Below are 16420 nucleotides of genomic sequence, written 5' to 3'. Positions count from 1 at the left end.
TCCTGCCCGAGCATTTGCGCCATCAATTCAACTTCAGCCTTGAAGATGGCCGCGCACAACGAAGCGTCAGCGATCGGCGGCCCAGCGCGTTCAGGTTGTCGCCTAATAAAAGCGTGCAGTAGGCTTAAAAAGTAGCGCTGCGCCGCACGCGTGTCCGTGCAGATAGCTGAACATACTTATTGTGATAAGGTTGTCGGCGATAAGTCATGTCGGCGCGTTCGTCGGTGGCCGCCACCTCGCCTTCGTTCTTTCCCGATGCTTACCCGCAAAGGCATCGACGCAATCGCGCGGAAGTCGGAATCGGGGATCGACTGGTCTGCGCACTTCTCAAAAAGGCGGAAGACCTTTGGCGGCACATTCTGGCGTCGGGAAGTTGAGCGGCGCAGTAAAATTTTATGGCACAAAAAGTTGTTGCGGTACGCAGGGTACGCACTAACCGGTAGGCACAGGGCGAACCACTACGGCTTATGCGGTCAGCGAATGCATTGAGCTCTATGGGACTCGGTCGGGGATTCGTCGCAACTACGTTTTAACCGTTAGTACGTTTAAAGCGGGTACGTATTAACGAGGTTTGACTGTATTCTGCTGTGCCCTGGATGCACATTCGAATGCACCAACTAGGTGACTATCAGTGGCACCTCTAGGTGCTGCACTAAACGTATATCTGGAATTCATTGTAGTTCTCGAAATTAGATTCTGGGATTGTGTGTGCCACAAGCAAGGTATGACAATGAGGCACAGCGTTGCGTTGACCTGGTAATTGAGTTTGAACCTGTGGGTTTTTTTTATTTAAATGTGCACATAAATCTAGCTACACACACCCACCGTGGTAGCTTATTAGGTAAGGTGTCGCACTGCTAAGCTCAAGGATGCAGGTTTAGCCACAAAAGCAGTATTTATACTGGCGTGAAATGCATGAACACCCACGTACTTAAATGTAAGTGCATTAAAGAACCCCAGGCAGTCTAAATTAATTCAGAGTTCCCCCCTACATCATGCCTCATGATCGCATCATGGTTTCTGGCACGTAAAGCCCTCAAATTTAATTTTAAGTATTAGTATGTGGGTGCGTTCTCGTTTTGCCTCCATCAATGTACAGCTGCTATGGTCAGGAATCTAGTGCTCATCCTCATGCTTAGCAGCACAATATCGCAGCCACTAAGCCACCAGTTGAACCTCTTTGTAAGAGACATGCACCAGGGAGCAGTTCTTGTCCCTTATATGAGGAGTCTCTCATGAGCAGGGTACCATGTTTTCATTTCCTGATCAGCCCTTAATTCGATGTAGACACACTGGTGTCTCTTATAGAGGGGTTCAACTGTATAATAGCTGTACGTGTACAGTGTTTTCAACAGAATAACTATTTTAAGTACTACGACTATTCCTTGTGACTAACTTCATGTGTTATGACTGGGACTTGTTAAAGTAGTGCTTCATTAAACAACATATAGTGGAAACCCAATTATACGACTTTTAAGGGACCATGCAAAACTGTCGTATAATTGAAAAACTAAGAATACAGGCAGTGGCACTCAGTCTTACTCAAAAAGAAAGGTATAAATCACCTGAATAAGCTCGTGGCACTACCCTGTACTTCTCCAAGGAAGGTAGATTACTAAATTATTTAAAATGACATCTAATCAGTGAATGGAAGGCGGTGTGAGTGAATCCTTACTTTCAACTTAAAATTCAAATCGAACGCACATCATCTTTCTGATAAATGGATTGCGACAATTGCCTGCACGTATAAACGAAACCGAAACCCCATTGGCAATAGCTTCTTGTCAGACGAGTCAGATACAGTGTCATCACATTGCCACGCCCACTTCTTGTCTTTCTTTGATGTATTCGGGTTTGACCGGCAGAGACGGTTATCAACGCTCGACGCTGTCCGCGAAGCAGTGTTCGAGAAGCTTCCTGTCTGTAGTAGATCGTTCTGTTAAGATTGCGCCCCGCACGCGAAAGTTCCAGCTTTGTCTAGAGATAACGCCGCCACCAGCGATATTGCTGGAAAGTTCGATAGCGCCTGTATAAAAGCCGACGCGCTTGACCGCTTGTCAGTTGATCGACGGACGACGCCCTGTTCGCCGCTATCTTTGTACAGCGTGTATTGCTGTAGTTCTAGTTCTCATTTTCCGGCCACAAGTTCGGCCAAATAAACAGTTTCATCCTGCAAACGCCGACTGCTGTCTTCGTCGACGTCACGACCACGTGACATCTGGTGGAGGTGCTGCTTCTTCCATGATCCGGACGCCCCCGCGAAGCGCTGACCCAAGCCCAAGCCGCGAGGAGGACGACAGCAAAGAAAACCCGGATCGTCGAACAAGCCACAGGCAGAAGGGACTGCAGCCAGAGCACGGGCTCCTTCCCGAACAAACCAGGCAGCCTAAGGTCCCAACACCCACCGCAGCGACGATGACCGACCTCGTGCAGCCTGCGCCGATCCTACTCCGGCAGCCCAAGGAGCCGCCAACCTTCCGCGGGTCTTACCACAGCCTTACCACAGCCTGAAGTTGCCTCAATCGCTTACATCGTCCGAGAGGAAATACAGCAGTCTCTGGGCACCCCCGAGTCAGCGCAGCCACAGCTGGAAGCAGTGAGCTATGCCGCTGCAGCCCGACGCAACGCCCCCCCTCCTCGCCCACGTCAAGACGCCGCGCCACCCCAGCAGTTCCGCCACCAGGCACCACCGCCGCCGCCACCGACGTCATACCGCCCGCCAGCCGGCCAGCTATACACGCCGAGGAAGACCGACGTTTGGCGCGCCCCCGACCACCGACCACTCTGCTACCATTGCGGGGAAGCTGGCCACACTTACCGCCGCTGCCAGTACCGACAGATGGGACTGCGTGGGTTCGCCATCGACGCGCCGCGTCCACAGCGAGGGGAAAGACCACGCGACATCGCCGACTACCTCGCGGGAACCCAATGGACGCCCCCACAACCTTCCCGTTCGCCGTCGCCAGGCCGCTACGTCTCCCCCCAACGCCGACCATACACTGGCCCAACGCGAGGCCGGTCTCCCAGCCCGTATCCGGAAAACTAAGGGCAGCAACCGATGGAGGTGCGGTTGCTGTACGACGAACTACCGAAGATCCTCCGCCGACGACGACGACGTCGCGACGAAACCTTCAGAACACGACGCGAACCAGACAGACCCCTGACGACGAGATCTTGCGGACCGAAGAAGACACAACGACGCAACATGGAAGCAGCGGAACAAACCGACGCAGCCGTGACCCGACGCCTAGACCCAACCGCAACGCAAGACGACGAACTAGCGACCTCGACGTTCTCATCGACGGCCACAACGTCACCGCTCTCGTCGATACTGGAGCCGACTATTCTGTCATCAGTGGACCGTTCGCAACGAAGCTGAAGAAAGTCAAGACCGCCTGGGAAGGCCCCGAAATCCGGACAGCGGGCGGTCACCTAGTAACGCCGGCAGGAATCTGCACAGCGAGGGTCTCCATCAACAACAGGATTTATCCCGCAAGCTTCGTAGTCCTTCAGCATTGTTCCCGAGATGTTATCCTTGGTATGGACTTCTTAGGCCTTCATGGTGCAGTCATCGACCTCAGATCGATGTCGATAACGCTATCTACAGAAAAAGCATTACCGCGTTACACGCCGACAGGGAAGCATGCCTTGAATGTGCTGGAAGACCAGGTCACCATTCCCCCTCGCTCCAGCGTCATCATTTCCGTCGGCTCACAGAAAGTAGCAGACCTGGAAGGCGTCGTTGAAGGCGACCAGCACCAGTTAATTAACCGCGAGATTTGCGTCGCAAGAGGAATAGCAGAGTTGCGGGGAGGCAAAGCAACAGTGATGCTCACAAATTTTAGCAGCGAGTATAAGCACGTAAACAAAGGCACGACAGTCGCCTACATCGAAGAAATTGTGGCAGCCACCAATGCTTTCGCCATCGCTGATTGTTCCGAGCCCACACCGACGAACCAAGCTCCTCATCCAGCTTTCGACGTCAATCCTTGCCTTCCGAAGCATAAACAAGAGCAGCTCAAAACCCTGCTCTTGAAATACAGGGACTGCTTTTCGTCATCGTCAAGAATCCGCCAGACCCCAGTCGCAAAACATTGGATCATAACAGAGGAAAATGCCAGGCCACTCCGGCAGAGCCCGTACAGAGTTTCGACGCGAGAACGCGAATTCATAAAGAAACAAGTCGACGAAATGCTACGCGACGACATCATCCAGCCGTCGAAGAGTCCATGGGCGTCACCCGTGGTGTTAGTGAAGAAGAAAGACTGAACCCTACGCTTCTGCGTCGATTATCGCCGCCTGAACAAAATCACGAAGAAGGACGTCTACCCTCTCCCACGGATAGATGACACCCTGGATCGACTCTACAACGCGAGGTACTTTTCGTCGATGGACCTCAAGACCGGCTATTGGCAAATCGAAGCCGACGAGAGAGACCGAGAGAAGACTGCCTTTATAACACCAGACGGCCTCTTCGAGTTCAAGGTTATGCCCTTTGGTCTTTGCTCGGCACCTGCGACGTTCTAGCGCGTTATGGACACCGTGCTGGCTGGATTGAAGTGGCAGACTTGCCTTGTGTACTTGGACGACGTCATTGTGTTTGCCTCAAGCTTCGACGAACACCTCCGGTGCCTTGACGCTGTACTACAAGCAATCAAGACCTCTGGCCTCACCTTGAAGCCTGAAAAGTGCCGCTTTGCACACGAGGAGCTACTGTTTTTGGGTCACGTGATCAGCAAGGATGGTGCTCGCCCAGACCCGCGGAAAACAGCTGCCATCGCTGCCTTCCCGCCCCCCACCGATACAAAAGCCTTGCGCCGTTTTCTCGGCTTGTGCGCCTACTACAGGCGCTTCGTCAAGGACTTTTCACGAATCGCCGAACCGCTAACTCACCTCACAAAGACCGACGTGCCATTCAAGTGGGAAACGGCGCAAATCGAAGCATTTGAAGAACTGAAATGACGCCTTCAGATGCCTCCGATACTAGCCCATTTCAACGAATACGCCGATACGGAAATCCACACCGACGCAAGCAGCGTAGGACTCGGCGCCGTCCTTGTGCAGAAGACTGACGGGCAGGAAAGGGTTATCAGTTATGCTAGCCGGTCGCTATCAAAGGCAGAAACGAACTATTCCACAACAGAAAAGGAGTGCCTAGCGATCATCTGGGCTGTATCCAAGTTTCGACCCTACCTCTACGGCAGGCCCTTCAAAGTTGTGAGCGACCACCACGCATTGTGTTGGCTAGCTAACTTGAAGGACCCTTCAGGTCGCCTCGCACGGTGGAGCCTACGACTTCAAGAATTCGACATTACCGTCGTTCACAAGTCCGGAAGAAAACACTCCGACGCTGACTGCCTGTCTCGCGCCCCCATCGACCCACCGCCGCAGGACGACAAGGAGTACGACTCCTTCTTGGGAATCATAAGTGCCGACGACTTCGCCGAACGACAGCGAACGGATCCAGAACTCAGGGGCCTTGTGGAATACCTCGAGGGCAGGACCACCGTTGTTCCGAAGTTATTCACGCGGGGACTGACGTCGTTTTTCTTTCGCAACGGTGTTCTCCTAAAGAAGAACTTCTCACCGCTTCGAGCCGATTGCCTTCTCGTGGTACCCTCGACATTGCGGCCAGAGGTCCTCCAGGCTCTGCACGACGACCCGACGGCTGGACACCTGGGTGTTTCTCGCACGCTAGCAAGAATACAGGAGAAGTACTACTGGCCGCGCCTTTCCGCCGACGTCACTCGTTACGTAAAGACCTGCCGGGACTGTCAGCGACGCAAGACACCGCCCACTAGGCCAGCCGGACTTCTGCAGCCTATCGAGCCACCTCGACGGCCGTTCCAGCAAATCGGGATGGACTTACTGGGGCCGTTCCCGACGTCCAATACCGGAAACAAATGGATCGTCGTAGCTACCGACTACCTACCCGCTACGCCGAGACAAGGGCCCTGCCCAGAGGCAGTGCCGCAGAGGTAGCGAAGTTCTTCGTTGAGAACATCGTCCTGCGTCATGGCGCCCCAGAAGTCCTCATCACCGACAGAGGTATGGCGTTTACTGCTGACCTAACTCAGGCAATACTGAGATACAGCCAAACAAGCCACCGCCGGACCACAGCGTACCACCCACAGACAAATGGCCTCACCGAGCGGCTAAACAAGACCATCGCCGACATGTTGGCCATGTATGTCGACGTCGAACACAAGACGTGGGATGCCATCTTTCCGTATGTGACCTTCGCATACAACACGGCCGTCCAAGAAACGACGCAGATGACGCCGTACAAGTTGGTCTACGGAAGGAGCCCGGCGACGACGCTCGACGCCATGCTACCCAACGTCACCGACGAAGAAAACCTCGATGCCGCCGCTTACTTACAACGTGCCGAAGAAGCTCGACAGCTCGCCCGCCTGCGCATCAAGACCCAGCTGCACACCGACAGCCGTCACTACAATCTTCGACGACGCTTCGCGGAATACCAGCCCGGCGACCGTGTTTGGGTCTGGACGCCGATACGCCGACGTGGGCTTAGCGAAAAACTCCTTCGGCGATACTTCGGGCCATACAAGGTTCTTCGACGCCTCGGCGCTCTTGACTACGAGGTGATCCCGGACGGCATTACGAACTCCCAGCGGCGCCGCGCACGACCTGAAGTCGTCCATGTCGTGCGCCTTAAGCCGTTTTTTGCGCGTTAGCGAACCTGAGGACTCTATTTTTTTCATTTGTTATTGTAATTTATTTGTGTATGCGCTTGTTTTTTTTCTCTTCTATGTTCTTTCACAAGCATCGGGACGATGCTTTCTCAGAGGGGGGCAATGCCACGCCCACTTCTTGTCTTGCTTTGATGTATTCGGGTTTGACCGGCAGAGACTGTTATCAACGCTCGACGCTGTCCGCGAAGCAGTGTTCGAGAAGCTTCCTGTCTGTAGTAGATCGTTCTGTTAAGATTGCGCCCCGCACGCGAAAGTTCCAGCTTTGTCTAGAGATAATGCCACCACCAGCGATATTGCTGGAAAGTTCGATAGCGCCTGTATAAAAGCCGACGCGCTTGACCGCTTGTCACTTGATCGACGGACGACGCCCTCTTCGCCGCTATCTTTGTACAGCGTGTATTGCTGTAGTTCTAGGTCTCATTTTCCGGCCACAAGTTCGGCCAAATAAACAGTTTCATCCTGCAAACGCCGACTGCTGTCTTCGTCGACGTCACGACCACGTGACAATATTGCATAATGGCGATGTAGCACATTTTGTTGCTACTTCGCATAGGATGCTTTTGTGCACGACTGAAATGTGCATGTAGTATTTGATCCCTTGTGAAGTGCAATTGGTGATGTGCCACTGTTATTAAGAACGCTCATGTCAAGGGAAATTGATTTTACACTGTGTAAATAGCTGCGTCGTTTCCTTTTCACGTGCTAGAGGCCTGTGGCCAAGTACAGCAAACAAAGGGAGATCTTCAGCTGTATGTAGACTAGGAAAGTTTACACGGGCGAAAACATGAAAATATCTGGATCTCTTAAGACTAGCTTGCAGACTAGCTCAAGCTACTCCGTGTAGATAGAGCTTGTCTAGGTAATGCCCCTGGATACGCATGCGATCTAGGCGTATCCAGAAGCGATCTTAAAGCCAAGAAAACTGGATCACAGAAGCAAATGAACTGCCAGAAGAATAAATTTTTCATTCAAAGAAAGCATATTGTACCTGTCTCACTCAATCTTTTTCTAGTCGTCAACCTAGGGGCACATTACTGTTTTTTTTTTTTTTTGCACCTGCGAATATTTGGTGGGTGTTAGATTCGAGTAAAAAAGGTGATTTTTTTTTTTTTTTTTTTCGAGCAGTATTGAAGAGTCGTATGATGCAGGGTCTGTGTAAAATTTCGACGTATGATTGAGGTTTTTAAAAAAATACATTATTTCTATGGGGGTTTTGCTGGGACCAAACAGATTTGTCGTAAGATGCGGGTTGTCGCAAAACCGGGGGACACATAATCGAGCTTTCACTGTATTTGTGCAGTTCCGTGTTAGCAATATGCAACTACTATGGGTCACTTAGATTCACCATGCAGCACTCTAAGGCAGGCTGTCACATTGTGACATAGTATTTTCTGACTATCTAAATTTCTAATGTTGCAAGTATGGTTGAGCCACATTATAATCAAAATGGATGTCACAGAGTGAAATGTGTAGTAGACAAAGTGTTCCTTAAAAAAAAAAATCAAGCAGACATCTGCTTCTTTGCCTTAATTAAATTTCAACTTGTGGCTAGAAGTTAGCTTTTCCATTTCTTTTCTTGTTTTTTTGCACTGGTTCATAATGGATTTTTTGCCTTGATATTGTGCTCTTGGATGAGAGTTAGGTTTTGCTTGTGATTAAATTACATTATTTTTGCTCAAATTAAAAGATAGGCTTAGCTACCGTATTTATTCGAGTCTAAGCCGATGTTTTTTTCGAAAAAAACGATGTGCGAAAGGGGGGGGTCGGCTTGGATTCGTGTATAGATTCGAGTACAGTGATTAAGTTTTTTTTTTCTTCTGGCCTTGTGAATTTCGGGGGTCGGCTTAGTATCGGGGCTGGCCTAGATTCGAGTAAATACGGTAACTATTGTCAAATCATGATAGGACCTGGGCTTTTAGAATCGACATTTTCTTCAAAAGATGCATGGTCGTCATTTTTTATATGCCAAAATTTAAAAACCAGTGCCTAAATACTCTGATGCTGGAGTTTGTCATGTTGTAAATCTTAGTACCTTACCAAAACAACACTTAACCAGTTAAGTCACCAGTGTCTGTTTCTTCTTCTTTGCATAGGACATAGCAGGGCACACAAGAGTGAACCCAAATCAAAGGCAGTTCTCGCTGACCCAGTATGTGAAGAGAGTGCAGGATTGCCCAGATGCTATGAAGGTCCTTGGCGATTGGGGTGTCTCACTGCAGTCCTGTGCCTTGAATGTGAGTAAAGGTGGCAGCTCATTTTAGTTCATATACCTGGACTTCCTTTGCTGCAGAGATGGTGTATTGATTGTCTTTTGTATTTGCTTATTGACCAGAGAACTGGTTTGGTAGTTCAGAAATCTGCATTTGCTTCCAGTAAGTGGTGATGTTAAATTGCACCACTTAGCTCACGCCATCACTGCCGAGCAGCATGCACGCGTTTGTGCGTTCTTGGTGCCTGCTTCACTCACCTCTGTGCACACGTGCGGCGAGTAGCCTGTTTGTTCAAGGTGGCGAAGACCAGCATTTTACAAGCAACGCGCACCCTACGTCTCCATGCGGTCCTGCACGACGAGGTTGTCGCCTAATAAAACATGCAGTATACGCTCGCTGTCAGTGCATCGACATTTCTCTGTGCCTGTGCCGCTCAACACCAGTGAACTGCTTTTGTTTCTACAAAGCGACGCGCACTAAAGCGGTCTCGCACGACGCGGCGGCGAACTTGGCAACAGCCCCATGGCACGCTTGTACCGCCGTCATTCCGCACAGTTTACGCCACACGCGCAGCCGAGCAGATAGCTACAGATGACTATGATAAGGTTGTTGGCGATAGGTAATAATGGTGCGTTCATTGCCGGCACCTTGCCTTCGCTCTTTTCTGATGCTTATCTGTGAAGTCATCGCCACAATCGTGCAGAAGTCGTAATCACTGATCGACCAGTCTCTGTCTGAAACGACCGAAGTCTCTGTCTGAAAAGACCTTTGCGACACATTGTGGCATCGACGAGTTGAGGGGCGCAGTGACGCTTGTGTGACGAAAAGTTTCGCTTGTGTGACGAAAAGTTATTGCAGTTATCGGTGCTTGCGATTTGTGGCTTCTTGCGTTCGAAAGCGTTGTTTGGTTCATCATAGGCGGCCGTAGCTGCAGAGAATGGTGTCAGAAAAGGTTGCCACGTGAAAGTTGACCGCAAAGCTTTGTGGTCAACTTCCATGTGGCTTTCTGCCATTTCTTTTTTTTTCCTCGCTGCCATTCTGCCACTGAAAAAACGTCTGAAAAGTCAGCGACCTTGCTCGCAGCACCCGAAATCTGTGTGCGGTGTTCGCCGATCTAGGATATCTTAGTTGCGAGTAAACTGGAGCAGGGCATGCGCAAGCACGCGCCTCCCTCACGCTTTAGAAGGCCTGTGTTAACTTTTTTTCACTTCGTATGTGCCATATTTTTACCGCGACCATGTCTGAAGTGTTTGTTGTAAAAGTAGGAGGCTCTGAAAAATGTTCGCTATATGTGGATGCAGTTTCAATGGGTAGCATGGGAAAATCGTAAGTGCACCGAAAGATGGTCCTTATAACTGATAGATCGTTATATCTGGGATCGTTATAAGTGGGTTTGACTGTATTTCCTCTTCAGGTGCAGCATGAGAAATGTGGGCAAGTTGCTCCCAAAAGAGTAGCAAACTCGCTATTTTCTTCAGCTGCTTTTGCGCCTTCAGCACCTATCTGACACAGTCCATCATGCCAAAAACAGTTGCCAATTGTTTCGTACGTTACATCTTGCCAAGTGCGGCTGATAATCTGGATCACACCTAGGAAATTGATCTTCACTGCTTCATTTACAGTCGACGACCGATAATTCGGACTCCACGGGGAACGTAAATAAGTTCGAATTATCGAATGTCCGAAAAAACGAATGCGCCAGAAAAAAAATACTATTGACACTTCAAGGTCCCGGTGGCCAAAAAGGTTGTCAATGCCTTGCTGCCCGCACTTCCCCTTACGTGCAACCAAGTCCGCCTGTATCTCCGCCAGTGTGATGTGATCGCTGTACGATGACGAGCTGGTTTCGTTCGTGAAGGTAACACGTCTGTGCGGCGCACTTAGCGGTCGCACAAAGAGGTAGCATGAATGGTGGCGTGGCGCGTTTGGGTTCTCGCCTATTAAATGCGTGCACTGCGCATGCAACTGCACCAGGCCACATGCACTATCGAGCAGTTGACTGAAGATGCTTATCGTAAGGCTTGTCAGCGATTGAGCCGTACTGGCGCATTTGCCACCTGTCGCCATCATGCCTCCATGCATTTCCACTGCTTATCCGTAAAGACATCACCTCACGGCGCCGTGATAGCGGCCCCTTTGAATTTGCGGTCCGCTTCACCCCATAACACTTCAGCATCGCGACAAAGCTGACTTTCGGACTCTGCTACTGTCGCAAACAGGTCGACTCGCGAAAGCGCTGGTTCGAACCTACGAGATGATAGACGCGGCAGAGGTGGGGGCTTCAATTATTGCCTTTCGAACCTGCAATTTGGGCAGAAAGTCCGAAAAATCGGACGCCGAAGAGTTTTAGCGTTCGAAATTTCCGACGTTCTTGACCACTGACGTCTATGGGGCTCGTGACGGTGCCGCGAAAGCGTCCGAAGTTTCGAGCATGTCCGGAAAATCGGGCATCCGAAAAATCGGCAGTTGAATGTATCTGCCGCCTTTCGTTGCCGTCGGCATGGCCTTCGGCGCTGGCTGTGGCACCATTTAACTCAGATCTTTTGAGACAGCAGAGCGTAAAATAAAGCAAGTCTCAAGATAAAAATGAACGCGCGCGCAGAACGCTTTACCGCAGACGCATTCGACAAAATGGCGTCGATAGCAGCGCGGGGATACAGGAACCGGAATGTAGGATGTTCCTGATGTCGATACGATTTCCCATAGTTAACCAGTGCCTCCAAGATCAGCATTTCCAATCACAAATCTGAGGCATAAAGTAGCGATCGAAATACAGCCTCATAAATCCCCAATTAGCTTTTGTTTTGATCTCTGAGGCCATACTTTGGTACGGGTGCCGGAGGAGATAATGGCTGGCGATTCGGCGTGCGCGACAGTCTCGGACAGGGTCCGGATTATCGAATGTAGATCTCGCAGCTGTCCGAAATATCGGTAGTCTTTACACATTACTTCTATGGGATCATCGGCGGTGCCGCGCGACTGTCCGAATTACCGAGCATGTCCAAATTATCGGTGTCCTATTTATCGGTCGGCGACTGTATCTGCAACAGCAGCAGGAGCTACTAATGTTTTGTGATATTCCAACTTGAACTTACTGATTATACCTTGGCCCAATGGTAGCGACACTGCTGTCGCAAACAGAGTTTGATGTTATGGAGTGAGATGCTGCAGTGGTGAGCCAAACAGTTGTTAAGCAGAAAGCAAATCTTGCATGGTCGCCATATAAGGTCATCAATTAACTTCAATTTCGCATTGGCCATTTTGAATTTTTTTCCAAAATATTTTCCTTCAAAGTAGGGGTGCGTCTTTTACTCAAGTATGTATGGTATATCAAATGTACAGTTTGTTATAGAAAGTACATTTCACATGAATAATACTAAAATAGCCTCAAGTGTTCGATATAAAGCATAATTTACTCTTCCCTCATTTGTTGTAAGCGGGTTTGACTGTACTAACGGCATACCTGCTAAGTCTCCTGGATTTTCCAGGAGACTCCCGGATTTCGACCATTTCTTACGTTTGTACAATTGGCGGGAATACCTCCCGGAAATTGAAATTTCTCTGCGTAATCTGGCCACATTAAGAAAAATCCAACCCAATCTGATCCGGGCTTTTTGCAAACCCATTGCATATAGCTAGGATGCACTCTAGTCACCCTTGTATAGCATTATGTAAACCAATTTAGGAGGTCTTGATGTAAATGTGCAGTAGAATCTCGGTGATAGGAAACCGGCTGATATGAATTTGTGAAATTCCCTAGCCGATTTCCACTGGGTCGAATGGGCCCAAATTCGGATGTTCAAACTTTTCCGCGTCATGGCGGGTGATACGAATTTTGGTACTGAAACCGTCAAGCGACGGCTGAGAGCAGCATGCTTGAAGCTTCGGAAATACGCACGCAGCCAGCGCACATACTGTCAGAACTGTGGTTTATCGTTTGCCACAACCGCTGTAGATAAAACCGCGGTCGCTCTTGACACGATGATATTTGTCAATGACGAAACTGCCGGAACTCTGTATGTGCACGCGCGTCCAACTCTCATCCACTCAAAGCGGCACTGCTTTCCGCAAGTTCTGCGGACAAAACCATGACAGATGCGATCATGATAGCAACTAACGACGCAGTTTTGAAGGCATGTGCGAGGCCAGCGCATGGGGATTGAAAACGGAACTGCCGTTTGCCGCAACCGCCACGCACGAAACCGCGACCGCTATTGACGCGATCGATAGCCACTACGAGCTCCGGAGGTACATGGCTAATGCAGCGGTAGATTAAAAGCAATAAAGTCGTAGAAAAGGCACGAAGCGTTTCGTCATGCCTGTCGTTCTTCGCTTATGACTATTGTGGAGCGGACTTTGGCACTTAGTTTTCAGTTGGCCTTAAGTGAAGCTTTAAAGCACGCGCGCTTTCGCGGCAGCGAGCTGCGCCGTCCCTTATTGGTCCGTGCACCGTGTCCCAGAACAACATACGCGAGTTCCTTCAATGGAAATGTTTTGTGCGTACAGTAAAAGCTCGTTAATTCGGATTTCACGGGACCGGAAAAAATGTCCGAATTAACCGAATGCCGAATTAACGAATGAACAGGAAAAACAACATTAAAATCAAGTTGGAGAAGCATACCTTTATTTGCTGAAGTATTTTGTAATGGTCGTCTGCGTTTTCGCGCAGATTCCGGCTGACATTACAATTTTTCTTAACTCTTCCAAATGGCCAACAGCATGCAAACTGTCGGAAGTGCTCAGGCAAACGTCCTCTAATATCAAAAGAGCCTCCGAGACTTCCCGTGAGGTGCGATGAGTTCGCGACATCATTAATAATTTCTTGATCGGGCAGGAGACCAGTCGTGGTGACACAATCATCAATCGCGATGTAGTCCTGAAGGGTCATATCTGAGGGAAGGACAGCATCGAAGGTAGGGCAGTCATCGTCGGTGGACTCGGCTGACACCTCGCCGATGCCATCGTCAGCTACTGCCGCATGCTCGGGCCTCACATGTAAACACGGTCACAACGGGGGAAAAAAGAAGAGACGGTGCCGACACAACACAAGGGAAAATGGCGTCGGAGGTGTCGGAGGCGAGCGAAGAAAGAAGACGCCGACGTTCGGTGACGCTGCGATCGCCCCCACTAGTTGACGATGGCGATGTCACTGAGGTTTCGGTTTCGCTCCAGTGGTGCCAGCGCTGCCTTACCACACTTTTGTGTAGCGGCAGCTGTCAACATTTGTCCGAATTAAGCGGTGCGGTGTCCAATTCTGACGAATTAACGAAGGTTTGGCCCCATAGATTACCATGCACTTCGGCTGGGACCAATAGAGCCGTCCGAATTATCCGAATTTCCGAATTAACGGGTGTCGAATTAACGAGCTTTTACTGTATATCGTGGTTTGAAAACAGATTTTGCTAGTTTATCGATGATACGAAATTTCAGGTGATGCGAATATTTTCACCCCCCCTTGAGATTTGTATTACCGAGATTCTACTGTAGTTAAGAAACCCTACCTGCGTTGTTTGGCCAGTCTAAGCCATTATAAGACCGAAATGCTGATGTTTACGCTTACGGGGCTGTTTGGGACTTGCATTGCTGTTGGACAGCTTGCACTGCCGTTAAACAGCTTGCATTGCCGTTGCCCCGTAAAACAGATTGATGTCCTCTTCCTGCGCATCTGATTGGTTCAGAGGTTTGTGACTGCAGTCGTGCGACTGAAAAATTGAGCAGCGAGCGACTGAGCCAAAGCAGTCGCTTTGCGACCAAAACGGCCATTTGCGACCGTTTGCGACTAACTTAGTCGCGCGACCGTTGCTAGTCGCCGGTGTGAACGAGCCTTAAAGGGACCGACAACTGATTTTTCTCGACACAGTTTTTTACGGCGCGACAGGAAGCTGACCCTTCGTAGTGTTTCTAGCTGCAGTGGTTTATCCGAAAAGCACGTAGTTATTTTATAAGCAGTATTTTTCAATCTGAAAGGCTCCAAACACGCATGAAGGCTTGCTCCAGCAACGCTGAGAATTGATAGCGATGCCGCTAGCCCTTGTGAAAGCTGTCGTTGTTCTGCTTTCGCAGGAGTTGCTGTAACTATGCTTAAGGGGGACGCGGGGATGAAGTCGCGAAAAATGGCAAAAAAAAAGACAGATTTTCTGAAAATCACATTTTCAGTTTCTGTAGCCCTTTTTCTATCTAATTCTAAAATATCCTCACTGAAAACCACGTAGAAGTGCTACTAAAAATTGTTGTGCCCGCTGAGGGGGCAAAAATTATCGCGGAAATCGCAAAAACGAAAGCGTTTTTAAAAAAATTATAGCTCCGTAACGGCGCGACCGAGCACCACCATCTAGGGCTCGTCTGAAAGAGCAGTTCTCAGTTTTCAAATTCCCCGCCTCAGCTTGCTCCTCCATTTAAAAACAAGCGCACAAAAAGCAAACATTTGAAGGCCGTTTCGAGGCCCCTGATTGGCAGCGGCCGCCATGATGCTCCAGCGCGCCTCGCCATTGGTCCGATGGTCGCTCCCGGTGTGTGTCGTCTGCGGCTTCCACGTTGCGGGGTCACGGCTGTCGAAAATCACGCTAATTACTGAAGCGTTCGCACTCGTTTTGTGTTTGCTGGTCGACGATAATTACGCGTTAGCAGCTGCACCCGGAAACTCATTCATCAGACCGTGCATCAGACTGCGATAGCCCGACGAGCTCTTCGCGAACATCGTAGAAGCACGTCTCGGACCTGTATTGCGTTCACTCGTGGGACCCGCGGTTAGTTCTGCCCGTCGGCATCTCGGACCTCGTGACGAAGACCACCGCGGGACGACTTTTTGTGCTCGTGATCGAACCTGACTAACTTTGAAACATCGGGCACCGCGGCAGCGCACACCTCGACTGCGCTTACTGCTCGGAGTCGTGGCTAGGCCTAACTACGTTCATGGCTTTGACGAATTCGAACTTTGCGAGGAAGAAGATCGCGCTAGCAGACATGTGAAAGCGAACAATCCGCAATGCGCTTTGTTGCAAGCAACTAATGATATCGCCAGCTGGCAGCTCGGAATCGCTGATCGGCATGTGACGCATCGGCAGCTGCGCCGCGGACCCCACGGCCACGGCCACGGCCGCTCGAAGCACCGCGACAATTTCGCGCGTCGGCGCCCCAAAATGCGAGGCCAAGCATATTGCAAGCCGATGTTTCATCGCTGCGGCTTGGCATATTGCGCATCGCCAGCAACTGCCGCCACCCAGCATATCTGGCACAGAGTTCCCGAACCCTGTGGCCGAGCACTTCGCGGGATAATAAGCACTCAGTGGTGATGTAATTTAGGCGCGCTTCAAGCCGTGCATGGTATCGCAGCAAGCTTTTGTAAATGTACTGAAATAATGAAAGCCTCGCCGACTACCATTACCACGACCGGGTGAATGATGAAGCGTATCAAGGCGGAGGTGACAAATGAACTTGTGTAAAGCAGTGGACGAATTTTTGTCTGCCAAACTCGCTTCATTAAGTACTACTCAG

At 50.1% G+C, this 16420-nt stretch overlaps 1 protein-coding gene across 1 annotated transcript in view; it reads left to right on the top strand.

Moving 5' to 3' along the window:
- Positions 1 to 16420, top strand: part of LOC119394305 (piwi-like protein 1) — a gene marked incomplete in the record, with an annotated part of 194538 nt that overhangs the window by 98737 nt on the left and 79381 nt on the right. Inside the window, 1 exon segment of the mRNA XM_037661595.2 lies at positions 8810 to 8950. Coding sequence (XP_037517523.1) covers positions 8810 to 8950 — 141 coding nt within the window.

Source organism: Rhipicephalus sanguineus, chromosome 1, assembly GCF_013339695.2.
Source record: "Rhipicephalus sanguineus isolate Rsan-2018 chromosome 1, BIME_Rsan_1.4, whole genome shotgun sequence".
Classification (NCBI taxonomy): domain Eukaryota; kingdom Metazoa; phylum Arthropoda; class Arachnida; order Ixodida; family Ixodidae; genus Rhipicephalus; species Rhipicephalus sanguineus.
The sequence above is the reverse complement of the archived record's forward strand: the minus strand, read 5'-3'. Positions and strand labels throughout refer to the sequence as shown.